The sequence below is a fragment of the Chenopodium quinoa genome, unplaced genomic scaffold (assembly GCF_001683475.1).
Source record: "Chenopodium quinoa cultivar QQ74 unplaced genomic scaffold, ASM168347v1, whole genome shotgun sequence".
Taxonomy (NCBI): domain Eukaryota; kingdom Viridiplantae; phylum Streptophyta; class Magnoliopsida; order Caryophyllales; family Amaranthaceae; genus Chenopodium; species Chenopodium quinoa.
The window spans coordinates 1,098,993-1,117,358 of record NW_018743206.1 but is presented as its reverse complement, the minus strand read 5'-3'; the positions used below and the strand labels follow the sequence as shown (position 1 = coordinate 1,117,358).

The window sequence follows — 18,366 nt, the reverse complement described above, 5'->3', positions numbered from 1 at the left end:
TCTACTGAAGGTGAAAATGGCTGCTAAGATGGGGATCAGATTTCAAGTTTGTTTAAATGTTATTGTAATTGTTGTAATTTTCATATGGTTGTATGTAAGGCAATGAATGCATTAAAATATGTAGCTTCAAGTTACCTTATTTTCTCTTCTTTGTATGCTTTTCCCTTGCTAGGTTCTAACATAAAAATTTTGTAATCAGACTATGAAATTTAGAATGATGTAGTAAATGTAGTTGTTAAATTAAAGTACATGTAGTTTCTGTGTTGTTACCGTTGTTGTGTGTTGGCTCTGTTGGCTTTGTTAGCTTGATGGAGGGTAATCCTCAGCCTAAAATGCGTAGACAATTTGCTCACCATCAAGATATGAGTAATAAGCCCCATGCACCCTGTGTTGCACATTATGCATAGGCTGTGAATCAGTTCTTGGACCTGAAGTACCTACTCCACCATGTGAAAGTGAGAATTAGTAAAGTATTACTTAAAATTGTTATTTTGTGCAAAAGAAAAATATTGAACACATAACAACAGTTAAAAATTTACAGTTGCAACTCTTTGAAAGCCATTTGGATAGGTGTAAACTCCTACTCCCCTCATGTGCATGGGAATGTGACTAAGTGTAGTGTCCTGTTCCTGCTGCTCCTGCTGTTGCCTGGTTGCATCAGGGTACTATGACTTGTTTAGCTTGCACCCTTTTTTGTTGTGACCTTGTACACCACAAAAATTGCAAGTCATCCATACACCTATCTTCCTTAGCTTCCCAGATGCTGAAACCTCACCTGCTTGCAACCTTTTTTTTTTTTGGGCCTGTGCAGCACTTTCTTCATTTTAGGGGGGGACCATAACACCATCAGAAGATGGCCACTGCCGAGGGCCATTCAAAGGCTCTAATAAGTACTGATAAGCCTTTAAATATGTTGTTTTAGAGAAGTAATCATTGACATAGGGCTCAGGATTATCCCCTTTTTTCCACATTGCTATAATTGCATGCTTACAGGGAATTCCACTAAGCTCCCAAGCCCTGCAAGTGCATGTTTTGTTTCCTAAATTCACCACAAAAATTTCCTTAGTTGCACCTTGTCTAACTCCATAACAACACCCTCCATCCCAGTAACCATTCCATCCCCTAGCCCAAATTTTATTCCATTCTAATTTCTGCTGAATTCTGGGGCATAACAGTAGCTGCTTTTTCTGAATTTGATCCCTTTTTCTTATGCAGTCTCTCCATGAGACCTTCCCTGATATCTTCTAGCATTGTAATGATTGGTTTGTGTCTAGAGTTGAGGATATATGCATTTAACACCTCACTCATGTTATTATCCACACTTCCACATTGAACTATAAAAAGCCCTACACCATTTCATGTAATTTCTACCCATTAAATCATCACCTGCATCAGTAGATATTGCCTTTAGTGTTTCAATGTTTTTAAAACAATCATTTTCTGTACAACTTTTGGCTATTTTCCAAAATTGTTTTCTGAATTCTAACCCACCCCTATAGCACCTCTAAAATTGCAGTACATATGCCTAGCACACACTCTTGTTTCTGCTGAAGGCAACACATTTGCTACTGCTGCAAGAAGTCCCTTTTGTTGATCTAACATTAGTGTATACCCAGCACCCTCAGTGGTTCCAAGGTCATTAGCATGTAATTCTAGGAACCAAGTCCAGGTCTCAGTACTCTCAACTTCAACCACTGACCATGCAATTGGGAACATTTGATTGTTCCCATATCTTCCCACAACAACTAATAATTGACCTCCAAATGGCCCTTTTAAGAAACAATCATCTAAGGATATGAAGGGTATGCATCCAGCTAGGAAACCCTTTTTCAAAGATTCAGAACAGATGTAAATTCTCTCAAATACACAGCCATTGAGCTTCAACTTTATGGTGTTGTTTCTGTTACTTCTCTTGAACTCAGCAACATACCTATAAAGTAGTGCATACTGTTCTTCATACTCTCAAACTATCAAGCTCTGACCAATCTTCCTATCTTTGTAAGCCTTATACCTACTCACTTTTACACATTTCTCTGACCATATGGTCTCAATAATGCCATGAATTTTAATACATGGATTGACCTTAAACCTATCCTGGAAGGTTTTTGCAATCCATAATGTTGTAAGTCTTTTATTTTTAGAGGTTCTACCACAGGTATGGTCACTTGTATGAGTTTTAACCATGAATGATTTTCTGCTCTGATCCTATGATGCCCAAATCTTCCATGGGCACCCTTTATCCTTATTAGAACAGTGACAACCAATCCTTCGTGTCACATTCTTTGAGTACATAATTTCTCTTCCTTACTCAATTGAGTAACACATTATTGCTTCCCTAAATGCAACAACACTCTCAAATCTTTTCCCAACAAAAAAGGAATACTTCTGTGAGAGTCTTTCCTAGTTTGTGTCCTCCTATGACCTATCTCAGGTGGCAAAAGATACCCAAAATCATCTTCATCTGAGTCCTCATCTGCTGAAGAGTTAGTATGCATGTCACTCTTTGTCCCTACATCTGAGTCAGTGCTATATCTGTTCTTTTTCTGGTGTTTAGAGTCATCTAATCTCTTTAGCATCTCTAACTCATCTTCATAAGACTTTTTTTTGTACTTTTTCCTCATTTACCCTATTCCTTGCATCAACATACTCAACATCATCCTCATCTGATCCTTCTGTATCATAATCAATTTCAGGTTCCATATTTCTAGGTGTGAAGCTACCTAGCCCCTCCATGTTAGTTAATAACTGAACTAAAGAACCCCTCCCTAAGTCATTGTAGTTAGTAGTACTGATATCACTTAACTCATGCTCTGTGTATACATGAATAAGCCTTAACTCAAGCAAAAGTGACAAGAAGGGATCACAGCTACTGCTATCAAACCCTAAACACCTAATACCAGTCTGGATGTCTTTCATAGGGTCCAAGAAATGCAATTTCACAATATCAGTGTACCCCAAAGAATCAATCACTTCTTTCAAGTACTTTGTATCAACACTGTCAGGAATGTCCTCAAACAATCTAACTCTACCTCCATTGTAGACTAAATGTCCTGTGTTTTGTACCCATTCCCCACCATGATGAACAATCATACATGGCTTTAGATTCATGTTATATGTGTTCATACATGAGTTGTAATTAATCAGTTTGATCATTTCATACTATACTAATATACTATCAGCAGTTTCATCAAACAAATAAAAGTATCAGCAATCACTTAAGTAATCAAGGATATGTGCATAATAGAATAATTTGTGCATAAGAGAATAAATAATCAACCATATGTGCATAAGATGGAACAAACTACTTCATTTCATTTTATAAAAACATGGAAATAAGTCCATGTATCCATTCATTACAACCAAAATATTTAATATTTACAAATCATCATCATCAGAATTAGTTCATAAGATTCAGAGACACCAACTTAAACTACTAAACCATTGTCATGGCATTGACAAGCACAAAATGAAATACCATTGCTTGTCACATGCCCCTACATCTTGCCATGACAAAGGTAGGACTACAACTACCCCCAATTTTTACAGAATAAACATAAAAAAAAAGCTTAAACCAAGCAGCTACCTAACCCAAAAACCAACAGCTCCATAGACTAGACCCATGGTCCCTAGGCTTCCTCCTCCTTGAACAGCAATGGGAAGCCGTCAAAGTACACAGTCATGTCCTTCTCCATCCAAGCATGAAGGTCCCTCCCATTGTTGTAGAGGACATATTTCAGGACCCACTCTTAGCAGCCCTGGGGCCGTTGAAGGGGTAGGTGAACACCAAGTGCCTGAGCCTCTACCACATCCTCCATTTCTTGTAAGTCAACTCAATGGCATCCCTCCCTTCCTAGTCCAGCTTTGGGAACACATGGGTCACCAGCAAGTCCTGCGAGCTAAACAGGGGGTGTGCATCTTCAAGCGCATCCATACCTAGGTCATAAGTACATGGAGTGTAAGACACTACTGACTAAGGTCTCAAGCACACACCCACAGAAATATGAAAACCCTAACAACATGTTTACTACTTAATCACAAAAAAATTAAACTAATTACATACATGATAAAATATACATTTCCATGGCCAAAGTCAACTAATAAATCCTCACATAAACCATCATCAACATTAACCATAATTTTTAACCAATTTTATAACTTCAACCAACATATTCACATGTTTTACTTGAAAAGCATGCCAAAAAAACAACTTTCTCAAGGTTTATTCATGAACAAAAAACAACAACAAACATGTGTAAAGGAACACTACAAACCAAAAGAGCAGGGAATATACCTTCAACGGAACCGAGTCGTGCAACTTTTCTCCCAACTGAATCCTCAAAGCTGGGACCAGTAGGCCAGTACATGGACACAAGCAGAGAATAAAGGATTCTTTTTTTTTTTTTTTTTTTTTTTTTTTTTTTTTTTTTTTTTTTTTGGTTTTAAGTTGGAGCTTTCTGAAAATGGTGTTGTGGGCATTAAAGAAGATGATAGTACTCCTTTTATAGGAAAAAAGGTCCCCTCCACTTCCTACAGAAGCTTCAAGAATCACTTCCTTTCCCGCCTTTCTCCTACGGCTGATATTCATCACGAATATCGAGCTCTGCAACTCATCAGAAGCATTATTTTTTTTCCCTTTATTTTTTTAATGGAAACTCCCTATTACAAGTTAAGAAACCGATGATCACTTGTTCAGCCGGTTTTAATCCCCTACTTTGAACTTCCCAAACTGCAGTCCCCTACTTTTACATTTTATGAAAGTTTAGTCTCCACTTATATTCTTAACTCTAGAATTATGAATGTTAAGATAAGAGTTTTTTTTTATCTAATCTTTCACGATATAAAACTAACTTTTAAAATAACTTAAGTTTTTGTTAATTTTTTTTTTATTAAAATTGCATAAAAAAAAAAAAAACAAAAACAAAGTTGTAAGTGGGAAAATTTCTAGGTATTATTTTATCTATTAACTATTACTAAAATAAAACATGCCGACATCATTAAAGAACACATGCCAACTTTCTATGAAAAATTTTATCCCTTTTTTTTTCCTTCAAATTTTCATGATTAAATAAATACAAATACTTCTTTCAAAATAAATTAATGAAATTATGATTACATTATTTTTCAAATAAAGAATGTTAACAAATATTTTAAACAAATAATAGCTATTAAATTCGTGCAATGCAGGGGACTAAACTAGTTATAGTATATAGATAGATATAGATAGATTATTGTGTAGATATAAACTCTTAAGTTAATGCGTTTTCAATTTTTACTTATCATATCAACATAAAAAATGCCAAATGGTGTTATAACTGCATTTTGATTGTTTAATTCGATAGGAGATTTACTAAGGGATTATTGGAGGATCATGTAGATGCTTAAACTAACTTGCATCGAAAAGTGAATGTGTGATAATGTAGCAGGTTTTCTATTTCATTAATTTAAGATAAAGAGAGGGAGGTAAAAAAAAACCTTCTTTAATGAGAAAAATTTGCACGTGCTAAACTCTGCTTTAGTTCAAAGTTAAGAATTGCTACTGATGATGGATTTTGTTTTTTTGGTACTTAGAGAATCACAAGGGCGGGTGATGAGAATCGATTTCAAGATCTCTTGGAATCGGGAGGAGAGCTCTAACCACTTGAGCTATTCCTCACTCTCTGATGATGGATTTTGTAATTGAATGCAATATACATAATCATGATTTATATTACTAAAATGGCTCATTTACAAAAATTAACATGTAAGCATAAAGGTGCAGAAAAATTATGATATACCATCCATTAATTGATCTCTAAATTCTCAAAATTTAGTACAGGTACAAACCTATACTTGAAACATTACATAATCAAAGATGCTATGCTATCTTCTTAGTGTTCTTAGTAGAGCCCTTTTGCTCAAACAAAGTTTACTAATTAGTGGTAACTAAACTAACTAAAACATTAAAACAAATATGATAAAGAATACCTAAAACATACAAACTTCTGAATAAAAGGATCAGACGTTTGAAAAACTAAGAAGTTTCTTAATTCTCATTTTGATTGCTAAGAGTCCTAAGCATTATTCAAAGTAGGAGGTCTTTGCACATCTATCTCTTCTTTGGCAACTTTCTTTCTATCATGCTTAGTACTTCCAACACTATCAGTCAATTCGCGACCTTTAGTTTCATATGGAATGAGTAAGACAGCAACGGCTGTAGCCAAGACTACACCGGCGAAAAACAGGACAGCTTCCTTTTGATGACATCCTTGTACTAAGGCTACAGCCACGACAGGGCTGACCATACCGCCAATTCTTGCCATAGAGCTTGCAGTTCCAAACCCGGTATTTCTTACTGATGTTGGATATATCTACATTGTACAATATAAACAGAACAAAATTTCAAAGTCATATTGAAAAGATTATTGAAAAAATGAGTGAAAAAAGTCATATTGAAAAGATTATTGAAAAAAATGAGTGAAATGTACAAGGATGTTGATATACCTCAGGAGCAAAAATGAAAGCAGTAGTAAATGTTCCCATAATACATGCTCGAGAACCAAACATAAGAACGGTTGTTAAAGTTTCAGATCGACGGGCTACCAAAGGCACCAAGAACGCGCAACATGCAGCTAACATAAGTGCCATTGAATTCTTACGACCAATTCGATCAATTAGGAGTCCAACAATGACAAGGCCGGGGAATTCTACAAAAAAAAAAAAATAATTAAAAAAAAAAGTCAAAAGTTTGTTCATTTTATCAAAGTTACATTGTAGAAGGAAGTAAACTGATAGAGAATAAAACATAGTCTTGTCTAATTGGTGAAGCCCAACAATATGTTTTACATTCTATCATGTTAGTAGACCAACTTAACCAAAAGATTAAGCTGATGGTTGAATCACATGAATATGTTTTATACTCTATCCTTAACTAACAAATTAAAAACATACCTGCAATACTAGTGATGAAGACTTCCTTATAATTGATACCAGCACCAGGACTGTTATCCTCGACGTTGTTCTTGTTAGGACCACATACATTGTCATTGTTTAACTGAGTTGTGAGTAACACGAGACCATAGTAAGCTAAGGAATTTCCAAAGAACACGACCCAAAGAAGTATTGTTGTACGGATCAATTTTGGTGAAAGGAGTATCATAATTGATCGTTGTACAGTCATTTCTGTATCCTTCCAATCTTTCGAAAAAGCACCATCATCTTCTACAAAATTTTGCTCTTCTAGTTCCATATCAGTTGCGAGAATCCCTGGAGGTAGTTCTTTGCCATTCACTTTGGCCATTTTTGCCAAAACTTGAAAAGCCTCGGCTTTTCTGCCTTTCAAACATAAGTACCTTGGTGACTCGGGTGTAATTAGGTAGAATATGAGCAAAACAAATGAAGGCAAAACTGATAGACCCAGCAACCATCTCTATCCTAACCTTGGCATTACAACCTATCAAATTTGAAGAAATTTGAGTTCTTTTGATTTGGTTTTATGTCACAAATTTAGCTGTTGGCACTTTGAAGTATTAATGAGAAAAAATATGTACAAAATAAATAAGTGAACAAATAAACAAACATTTTAAATGTTGTAAAAATAAATTCGTTAACATTAATGAAGATAAATAAGTAAACAAACATTTTTAGGAGTTTAAATGTCCACACACTATTCATAAGAGTACTCCCAGACTTTTTAAAAAGTTAATATGAATTCATAAAAGTTTTCTGGTAATGAAATAAAGAACTAGTATATATGAACATACCCAGGCTAAGGCAGACTCGACAATTGAACCAACGGTCCAAAAAGCTTGGAAAAGGACTAACCATGTACCGCGACTAGGTGCAGGTACAAATTCTAAAAACCAAGTTAGCAGTACAGGACCAGCGCCGAGGCCATTGCCTACAATGCAACGTGATATTAGCAAGACTGCATAATTTGGAGAACCTGCACTTACGCATCCAGCTGCAGCTGTTAATACTGCTGAGAACATATATCCTTTCCTGATACAAATTAGTTGGTATTATATGAGATTCATAATTTTGGATCAGTGGATAGTGGTAAAAAATATTGAGTTACATAGAAGATATATGACTGAAATAAAAATTTAGATTTTTAACATATAAAACTATAAATTTATTACAATCAATGTATGCACATCTCTAAATTTGATCTAATAATTTTTCTTATCCAACATAGTGATGATCAAGTATTCATGTTAAATTGTTAATGATTCATACATATAAATTGTTTGAATTAAAAATATATTCATTTAGGTTGATTTTCATAATAAAGAATAGGGTATTTTCATTTTTACCACCTTCAAATAATGACTTTGTCGAATTTACCACCTCCAAAAAAAAAACATTTACTTTACCACCTCATAAAAAAAATAAACATCAGTTTTACCACCTCATCTGAGCTCAGGTGACGGAAAACGCTTGTGGGGCCCAGTTAACTGTCACTTCCCTCAATTTAATTCTTTTAAAATCGATTTCCCTCTGTCTCCTCCTTTTCTCACCTTCCACCTTCCATAATCAATGTCTCACCAAATTTCTCACTTCCTCATCAATTTTCGTCTCTCTCTCCTTTGATTTTTCTTGATTCTCACTGTAACTGCTTCTCTCTCCTTTGATTTTTCTCTTTCTCTCTGTAAAAACTGAAACCCTAGATCAATTTGGGTGGTTGAAATCGAGCTGGAACCACAAAATTGCAACACATCAGCTTCTCTTGTCATCTTCCACAGGGTGAGGGGACCAAAAGCTTGGTAATTTGCTGACAGAAATCGAGATTCCTGACTACAAGAGGTACTTTAAACCCTTTATTAGTACATTTCGTTGGATTTATGGTTGCCAATTGGGGTAAAGTATGCCTTTATGGGGAATCTGTGAATTAAAGTATTATAAACCCTAATTATGCGAATCTTTGACTGAATTAGAGTGTGCATTTGTTAAATAATTAGTTAATTAGATTTACTTGTTTACTGTTAATTTAGTGCATAGTCAATGTGAATTGCTTTTACTTGCTGTAATTGGTGAATTGGTTGTTGTTGTTTACTGTAATTACTGAAATTGGTTATTGTTGTGTGTGCTTTTGTTGGTGTTGTTACAGAATGGACACAGTGGACTTAAAAATTACAGTAGGGGGTGCCTTTATACCTTCTTTAGCTGGTAAAAATAGGAGGGTGTTAACTTGGGATGGTGGGTGGGTTTATTGGATGAGAAAGGTGGAAAAAAATAAGATAGATGTACACTTTTTGAGGCAAGCAGCTATACATGGGTTTGTGTATGTGAATGTGAAGGTTCCTAGGGGGTTTAGTTGCTGGTATAAACAAAAGGGCAAGTCTTGGGTGAATGGTAAAAGGGAGCTTGTTGATGGTGAGGTGAATGGTTTCCTAGAGTCGGTGAACAAAAAGGGGGCATGTGAGATGTATGTTACCAGTCATGAGCCAATTGAAGGGACTAACAAAACACCCTTCAAATGTATATCTGGGAATGAGCTAACCCCTGCACAAAGGAAGGAACTGAAAAAGAGGTTTGGTGGGCCTAAAGTATACAAACCCAGCCCAGAACTTAGTAAGCCCACTGAAGAAGAGCCATTTAGGAGAAGCCCTAGGTTAAAAGGCATTGTTATACATGACAGAGAGGCTGAGGAGAGGCTTCCTAGGGCAGAGAAAGTGAATGCTAATACACATAAAGGGAAGGGTAAACTCACTGCTACAGATAAGGGTAAGGCTAAGGTTGGGGATGAGACTGGAAATTTTGCTAATTTAGTGAGAAAAATAAAAGAAAGAGTGAGGAGCTTAAGGGATGACAGTGATGTGTTTAGTGATGAGGATGGTGATACAGAGTCTTCTGATTCTGAGTTGAGTGATTTTGAGTTAGAAGTTGATGAGGGAGAGGAGGACTTATACTCTGATGATGATGAACAGTGGTTGAAGAAAAATTTAGACCATATTAACAGTGAGGTGAAAGGCAGTTTGAGGGGAGTTACTGAAGGAGGGGATCAAAGTGATGATGAGGACACAGGGTTTGACATAGAAAGAAATCTACAGAAAATTGAAGTGAGGGTTGAAGAGGAGGCAACTTGTGATTCTGATGAGCTAAAGACTGTGGAAGGTGATTCAGATGATGATCAGGGTAGTGTTACTTGGTTTAACCCTGAGACAGACTTTGAAAGGGCTATCAAATTTGTAGTTGGTCAAAGGTTCAGTGATGTGCAAACAATGAGAAAAGCTTTGAGACACATGCAATTGAAAATAGGTATGAGTATTACCTTCTTCACAATGATTCAAAGAGGCTAACAGCATATTGCAAAAGGAAATGCAAGTGTGTGTATAACAAGAACAGTTGTAGGATAGTGAAGTGTACATGTAGTAAGGGTGTTAGGTGTAGGTTCAAGTTTTATGCAACAAGGCTTGTGAAATCAGAGGCTTGGAAAATTAAGACACTAAGGCTGAAGCATAGGTGTGTTAGGAGTAAAATGAACAACAAGGTGACAGCAGAGTTCCTTGCTGACAGGTACTTGGAGGAGTTCAGGGGAAACCCCAGATGGAAGATTAAACAGATTCAGGACAGGGCCTTGAATGACTTGGGGATCAAAATTACATACTCCAAGGCTTGGTTGGCTAGAAGCAGGGCAAAGCTTATAATATATGGCTCTTCATCAGAGCAATACTCAAAGGTTTGGGACTATGGGAAGGCACTGCTGAAATGGAATCCAGGGAGTGAGTGTAATGTGGTGGTTGCAGACCAGTAATTGGGGTGGATGGGTGCCATCTAAAAGGGGCATACCCTGGGCAGATCTTGGTTGCAGTTGGAAAAGATGGCAATAATTCCATCTTCCCAATTGCTTGGGCAACTGCAGAGATTGAGAACAAGGACAGCTGGTGCTGGTTTCTGGAGAGCTTGCTCAAGGCACTTTGTGTGTATGACCAAGGAGATGGCTTGACTTTTATGTCTGACAGACAGAAAGTAAGTGGGTTGTGTTTGTGTTTAAATTACTTTGCTGTATTTGAATTTTCTGTACACTAACTTGTTAGTTTTGCCTTGTGTGTAGGGTCTCATAGAAGCATTTGCAGATGTGGCCCCCAAAGCTGAGCTCAGATTTTGTGTGAGGCATATTTGGTCAAATTTCAAACTGAAATTTCATGGTGCAACTTTCAAGGAATTGTTCTGGGCTGCTGCTAGGGCAAGCACTTTGGTAAGCTTCTATTTAGGTTCTTTTATGTCAGTTTTATGGTGAACTATAATGTATGCTAGGAACATTTAGTTTTGCACATATTTGCATGTCTTTCTATTTTGTGAAAACTGTATGCCATGTGTCTATGTTGTGTTGAATGGTTGTCATGTGTGTGGTTGTATCAGTTTGAGTTTGAAGTTGCTATGGAAAGTATCAATTTTTTGGATGAAGAAGCATACCAGTGGTTGTCAAACATTGACCCCAACACTGGTCAAGGCATGCTTTCTCTACAAACTACAAGTCTAACATGTTGTTAAACAACATGTGTGAGACATTTAATGCAGTGATTAGAGATGCCAGAGACAAGCCTATTCTAACTCAAATGGAATGGCTTAGAAGATATATGATGAAGAGGAGTAATGACAAATGGGAGGCAGCAAAGTCTTGGGAAGGTTTACTAACCCCATTTGTCAACAAAGTCTTTGATGGGTTGGAGAAGTATGCCATGACATGTGAGGTTACAGCTTCAAGGGATGAAGTTTATGAGGTGAAATACAAGGATGATCAGTGCATTGTGGATCTGCAAGAGAGAAAATGCACTTGTTATAGATGGGAGTTGACAGGAATACCTTGTGTCCATGCATTTGCTTGCATAATGGACAAAAGGGATGACCCTGAGTTGTATGTGCACCCACATTACTATAGGGTGACATACTTGGCTGCATATGAGAACCCAATACAGCCAATGCCTGGCCCTAAGAATTGGGAAAAGGTCAAGCTCAGACAGCCTTTGCCACCTATGCTGAAAGTGCAGCCAGGAAGACCTAAGGCAAAAAAGAGAAAGCTTGAACCAGGGGAGGGCACTTCTGCAGCACCTGAGGGCAAGAAGCCAAAGGTGATGAAACAATGCAAGAACTGTGGTGGGTTTGGCCACTTTGCCAAAACATGCAAGGCTGAAGCAGCACCAGAACAGCCTAACCCACCTGCAACAAATCCAAAGGGTGGGAGGCCACAGATGCAGACTCCTTGGCTTAAGGAACAGAGAAAGAAAAGTGAAGAGAAAGCAGCAAGACAGGTATTTTGTGTATTTTGTGACTTGAGTGTATTTAGTGGCTTTGTTTCTGAGTCTTGTCATACTGTGATTGCAGGCTGCACTGAAGTTGCCACAATATCAGCCTCCAACAACAGTACAGGCTGGGTCAAGTAATGCTGCACCTGCAACTGCTGTGTCAAGCCAGCCTGCAACAAGAATAGAGCCTTTGCCAACTCAGCCTGTTACCAGGAGCAACAGGAGCCTGAGTCAGCCCACAAGAGTGCCAACAACTACTCCTCCCAAAGTCAAAATACAGACCAGGTCCAAGCTTCATGTAATGACAAGCAAGAAGGACAAGGATCTCAATCAACTGTGACCCTAGGTCTACTCATTAGTATTTTGTAATAGACAACCAAGTTTATTTGGTAGTTGAACAATGATAGTTGAACAATGATTTTGCACAAAGGTGCCTTAACTTTTGTCTCAGCCAATGTAAAACAATTTCAAACATTGTGTTGCAAGTACTAATACGAATTGTGATACGTTTCTACCAAAAAGTTCCATTTCTCATTGATTTTGTTAAAAGTAGTACAAGAAATGTCATCCCAACATCCACACATAATAATTCAACAAAACACAACATAAGTTGGGGATTTTTTTTGTTTCTAAGCATTCCTAAATGAACCTAAGATCTAAAATACATAGCAGTACCAAACCAAAACAACAAAACACAACAATAGCATGTACTGTGAGCATTTTCTTTGTTGTTGCATTGCTGCCATGCACTTCCTTGATCATCTTCTTCCTGTCTGAGCTAAGAGCTTTGCATTTCATCTTCAAGCTGTCAATCTCATTGAGCAAGCACCTCCTTTGTCCACTAACATCATCAACTTCCCTCTTCATGTCATTCAGCTCTCCCTTCATTAGTTTCTTGTCCAGCAGCAAGTTGTTAATCACCTCTGTTTGCCAAGGTGTTCCATCTGGTTGATCCACCCACTCAAAAGCTTTACACCCCCTTGACTCAGTCACAGGATCATAGAATTTGCAGGTCCTAAACTTGCGTCCTGGGTTCTCCCTAGTCCAAGCAGTCAGCCTAGACATTGGAACTCCACATTGGCATTTTTTCTCCTTTGAGGGTGACATGCTAACTGAAGACATTCCCTTCTGAAATTCAGTAAGAACAAGAATGAAATTAATTGTATTTGAACACAATCACCATAATATAACCCTAATTTCAGTAGCCAATTCACATAACAAAAACCCCCAATCTAATTTAATCTTACATGAACCCTAAGTATTTTAATTGAAATTGGGGTTTAATTGACTTCACAAAACGCCCAATTTCAATTACTCTTAGCAAATGCAACATAATCACGCAACGAATTGCCAAAAAATTACAACAGAAATCACGAAAATTGCTAGAGAATTAACGACAATGGCTTACCTTTTTGATGCTTGTTGTCGAGGAGTTCAATTGATTGTTTGATAATTAGAGGGTTTGGGATTGTTAAGGTTGCCCAAAATTACTGATTTGTGAAGTAATCGCAAAAATTAATCTCCAATCTGCAAGAATTTGGTGTACAAATGAAGAACTAGGTTTAAATAAAAGGGAAATCGAGAGAAATTTGGGAAAAAATCAAAAACTAGCCGTTATCCTGGGCCCCACAAGCGTTTTCCGTCACCTGAGCTCAGATGAGGTGGTAAAACTGATGTTTAATTTTTTTATGAGGTGGTAAAGTAAATGTTTTTTTTTTGGAGGTGGTAAATTCGACAAAGTCATTATTTGAAGGTGGTAAAAATGAAAAAACCCTAAAGAATATTGTAAGTTATATTACATATTAATACTAGTGTCAAAGATTCTACAAACAAATCTAATTAAAATGCTAACCACCCAAAGAAAATAAATAGCACTTCCAAATAGGGAGTCCGTCACCTATCATTCATTGGGTGTACCTATTTCTAGGTACACCAAAACCTCGAATAAGTTATAACATTTTGTATTTGCTCATTTTAAAAGAGAAATTATTGGCATCATAGAAATTGAAATAAAGACATAAACTCTACAAGCTATTATTAACTCAAAATAATTTAGTTTATAGGAAATTAATTTTTAGAAAAAAAATTATTGATTTTTTTTTAAAAAAAAATTAGTTAAAAAAATATTAGCTAAGTTAATACTTTGTATAATTTTATGTATTTGGAAATTGTTTTAAAAGGGGCACATGATGACCAATTTTCACTTGCCCGGTTGCCTCTATTGCCCTACACATCGTTGATCATAATAATTATTGTAATAATTATATACTCCGTAATAATAATAATAACAATAACAATAAGAAAATTGATTCTATATATAATAATTATTGTAATAATAATAGTAATAGTAAGGAAATTTTGATAATTATTACCACCATCTATTGTTGCCAAATTGAAATTACCACCTCAATTTTTTATTTTTTATTTTGAATTTTACCACCTAGTTTTTCCCAAAAGTATTGAAAATCCCATCACTTTGTAGGATGACGTCATTGTGGGACCCACAATTTCCTTTTCCCTCTCTTTTCCTCATTCTTCCCTCGATTTCCCCTGTTCTTCTACTCCCCTATTTCAATTTCAACTCTGAAATTTGATGTCATTTACAAAAATTTCGCAAATTAGGTTATAATTTCTACAATCTAACCTCAAACGAAGTGAATTGATTAGATTAATTAGTGTTAGGGTAATTAATTTGGGGGTTTTACTGAATTGGACAAATTAGGGTTTATGAAGTTAAAATTGAATGAATAAGTGGACAATTAAACAGGTAATTACCACGAATAAACCCCTAATTTGTCGAATTTAGCAAAACCCCCAAATTGATTACCCTAATTTGTCGAATTTAGCAAAACCCCCAAATTGATTACCCAAACCCTAATTAAACTAATCAATTCAGTTCGTTGTAGGTTAGATTGTAGAAATTATAACCTAATTTGCGAAATTTGTGTAATTGAAATCAAATTTGAGAGATGATATTGAAAGAAGGGAGTAGAAGAATAGGGGAAATCGTGGGAAAGAGAGGGAAAACAAAATTATAGGTCCCACAATGACTTCATCTCACAAAGTGGTGGAATTTTCAAAACTTTTGGAAAAAACTAGGTGGTAAAATTCAAAAAAAAAAAAAAAATAAGTTGAGGTGGTATTTTCAATTTTGGCAACAATAGATGGTGGTAATTATCAAATTTTCTTTAATAATAATATTTTGTTACAATAACAATAGCAATAATAATAGTCATTGTAATAGTCATCACTTAATAAGGGATACAACCCGAAAAATGACAAGCGTCGAGCATCATAGGATTTAAGTATACCTTCTTCCATATTTATCAGAAACAAGACCCCAAGAATATGCTCCGACGAGCATACCTGCAAACACAACGGTCGTAATGAGACTTTCCTGAGCAGCACTAAGCTTCCATTCGACTTTAACGGCTGGACCGACGAATGACAATATCATCATCTCCATTGCTTCACCCCATTCCAGCATACCCAAGTACTAAATATTGGTATTTTCCGAACCCTAATTTCACTAGTGCATCATCCACGCTATATGTTACACTTGAATCTGTCATTTTCTACAATCACGTAACAAAAATATGTTTGATTTTTAGCAACATAATTTTAGATCTCAACATAAAACAATTTTCAAACAAAGATTGCCAATGTAATTCGTTATAAACACATACCACTAGATGTGGAATATGTTGTGTTCCACTAGTGAATAGAGGCGATGATATCGTTAGTTGTTGTTTGTCATTCAAAAATCTGAAAAAGAAAAATACTCATATTAGTGATTTATAGATCAGCTCTCAACTTATACGGAAGTTGGATAATATAAGACAATACTCCAAATGGCAACACTTGGGACCAGATTTTATTCCAAAAATTCTAAATTTTTTTTTATGTACATATTTCCTCTTTTTTTTAGTTGACATATTTCTATTATCACGCTTGCCAACGCATATTTTTAACGGTTAATATCTCTAATTATCAACATTGTAAAATTATAAAAAGTCAATATTAAAAATAAAAACATTGAAACGATTCAAACAAGATCCCACATAAATATGTTTTATCGTATCTATAAACAACAAAATCGAGTCAAAGCGTGTTGTGTGAATAGTGTAAAAGTCAAACGGTGTCAAATAAAAAAAATGGAAGAAGTATATACAAAAATTTTGTTCTTTCTTGTTTTAAAAAAAAAAATTATTTCAAATTTTTATCTAATTTCTACCCCTTTGTTGTTACAATTTCAAAAAGATTTTATTGTCATTCTATCATGTAATTATTGACACATAGTAGGTTACTTCCACTATTCATCATATACATTGTTACATTCATTTAAATGAAATATTGCGGGAACGAGAAATTTATAAGTTATAAATAAATATACGATTATGTAACTAAAATTAACTTCAATGCAAAACACTACTTATTATAAAAAAATAACCTTAATAAAACATATAAATAGAACATGTAACATGTAACATGTAAATACATACCAATAGGGTTGGAATGTTATATTTCGTCTTTAACTAATCTTGTTTTGGGACAATGTGACAATTTCAAATGACTGACAATGTCAGAGGTACACAATCTTATCACTAAAACGCAAAAAGCTAAGTTTTTTTTTTTAATAATATGACTATCACTTCAATAAAAAGAAGAAAATAATGTTGAACACTTTTCAGATAAAAAAATGGGTATGAAAAACTATGGTTGGATTCGGAATTTGAGGTAAAGTTATTATGAACGAGTTCAATCAAATGAATATTTATAGAAAGATTTCAAGTTTTTATATAAAGATAAATTAAAAGAATTAATTAACTACTTTCCTAATAACAAGTTGTTAAATCAACAACAACTTACATGATAATAGTTAGATTTACTTACAATGCTCCGTATTACTAATTCTAACATATGAATTTCTCCTAACTTATAGGAAATATTTGGACATTTTTTTTATATATAATATTGTGATTGAAAAATATTTGCAACCTAATCTAATATATATATATATAGAAGAGTTTTTTTCCGAGATTTTAGAGCGCCACATATGATTTTTATTTTTAAAAAATTATTAGAGCGCCACATAAGATTAATATTTCTAAAACGCTACAATAGGATTATGCCACCTAAGATTAGTTAACGTGTCACGTAAGATTATAAATTATAGTTATATCCAATAAATAATTCAAGTGTCACATAAGCATAATTGACCAATGAGATTTTAATGGTTACATTAATTAAATACGAAATATTATATTTTGAGATTATGAAGTTTATCTAATATTTTAAAACAAATACGGAGAAAATGATATATTACGTACAAGTGTACAACTAATAAAATAACAAATGTAATCACATAAATATGAAAATATTTTTTAAAAAAATAGATCGACCCGTGCATCGCACGGGTTCATCTAGTAATAGTACTAATAGAAGGTATTTTTTAAAAAATAATGGTTTACTTTGTGGTTAATTATTCATGCAAATTTAATATATATATATATATATATATATATATATATATATATATTACTACTCACACGTTTTCCGTACCACTATGTCAAGAAATCCCGAGCGTACAACCCACAACCAGCATTGTAAGACGTGAAAACAACAATCCCGAGCAAGAATTCCTCGAAATCCCTCAACTAGCACCGTAATATGTGAAAACAACAATTCCGATCGTGAACTCAGGCTAGACTCGCTACTACGATGATTTCATGCAACAATGTGGAGAATTGGACTACTCACCAATACTAATCGTCCTCGCTTGTATTCAATTATCATAGCCTGTCATCAGTCCGTATTGAAACACTAGTTTCTCATCGTTTCGCGGACACCCTATGTAGACGACTGAAATACGGCAACAGACGGAGTTCCATTAGTTCGCCAAGGTTTTCCAAGCGTGCAACCCCACAACCACAAACGTAGTAGCAAGAATTTGCTGGAATCCCCAAACTTACATAGGTTCCCCATCAACGAAAATTTGTCGCATTGTACCACTGCTTCGCCGGATGCTTCCCCGAACTACGTATCCTGAAACAACAAAAAGCCGTTACAAGAAATAGTTGAAAACACCCAAACTAACATAAAGCACAACGTCAACGAAGGAACAATTAAACGAAGGCAAGAC

General features: G+C 35.3%; 1 protein-coding gene, 1 long non-coding RNA gene and 1 pseudogene across 2 annotated transcripts; 1 reads left to right on the top strand and 2 right to left on the bottom strand.

Annotated features, from left to right (window-relative positions):
- Positions 1 to 3,296: 3,296 nt before the first annotated feature.
- On the bottom strand, positions 3,297 to 4,481 carry LOC110733991. The gene is made up of 2 exons (XR_002513732.1): positions 4,292 to 4,481; positions 3,297 to 3,933 (listed from the first exon to the last, which is right to left on the bottom strand). It is a non-coding gene; the product is annotated as an uncharacterized LOC110733991 (long non-coding RNA).
- Positions 4,482 to 5,386: 905 nt separating this feature from the next.
- On the bottom strand, positions 5,387 to 15,796 carry LOC110734026 (annotated as a pseudogene).
- LOC110734027 lies at positions 8,102 to 10,685 on the top strand. Its single transcript, XM_021914083.1, has 2 exons — positions 8,102 to 8,781; positions 9,086 to 10,685. Exon 2 carries the CDS (start codon positions 9,087 to 9,089, stop codon positions 10,275 to 10,277), a length of 1,191 nt encoding a protein of 396 aa, XP_021769775.1. The 5' UTR covers positions 8,102 to 8,781; position 9,086; the 3' UTR covers positions 10,278 to 10,685.
- Positions 15,797 to 18,366: the final 2,570 nt, after the last annotated feature.

Coding starts and splice junctions, on each gene's coding strand:
- LOC110734027 (XM_021914083.1), top strand. CDS start 9,087: ATGGACACAGTGGACTTAAAAATTACAGTAGGGGGTGCCTTTATACCT.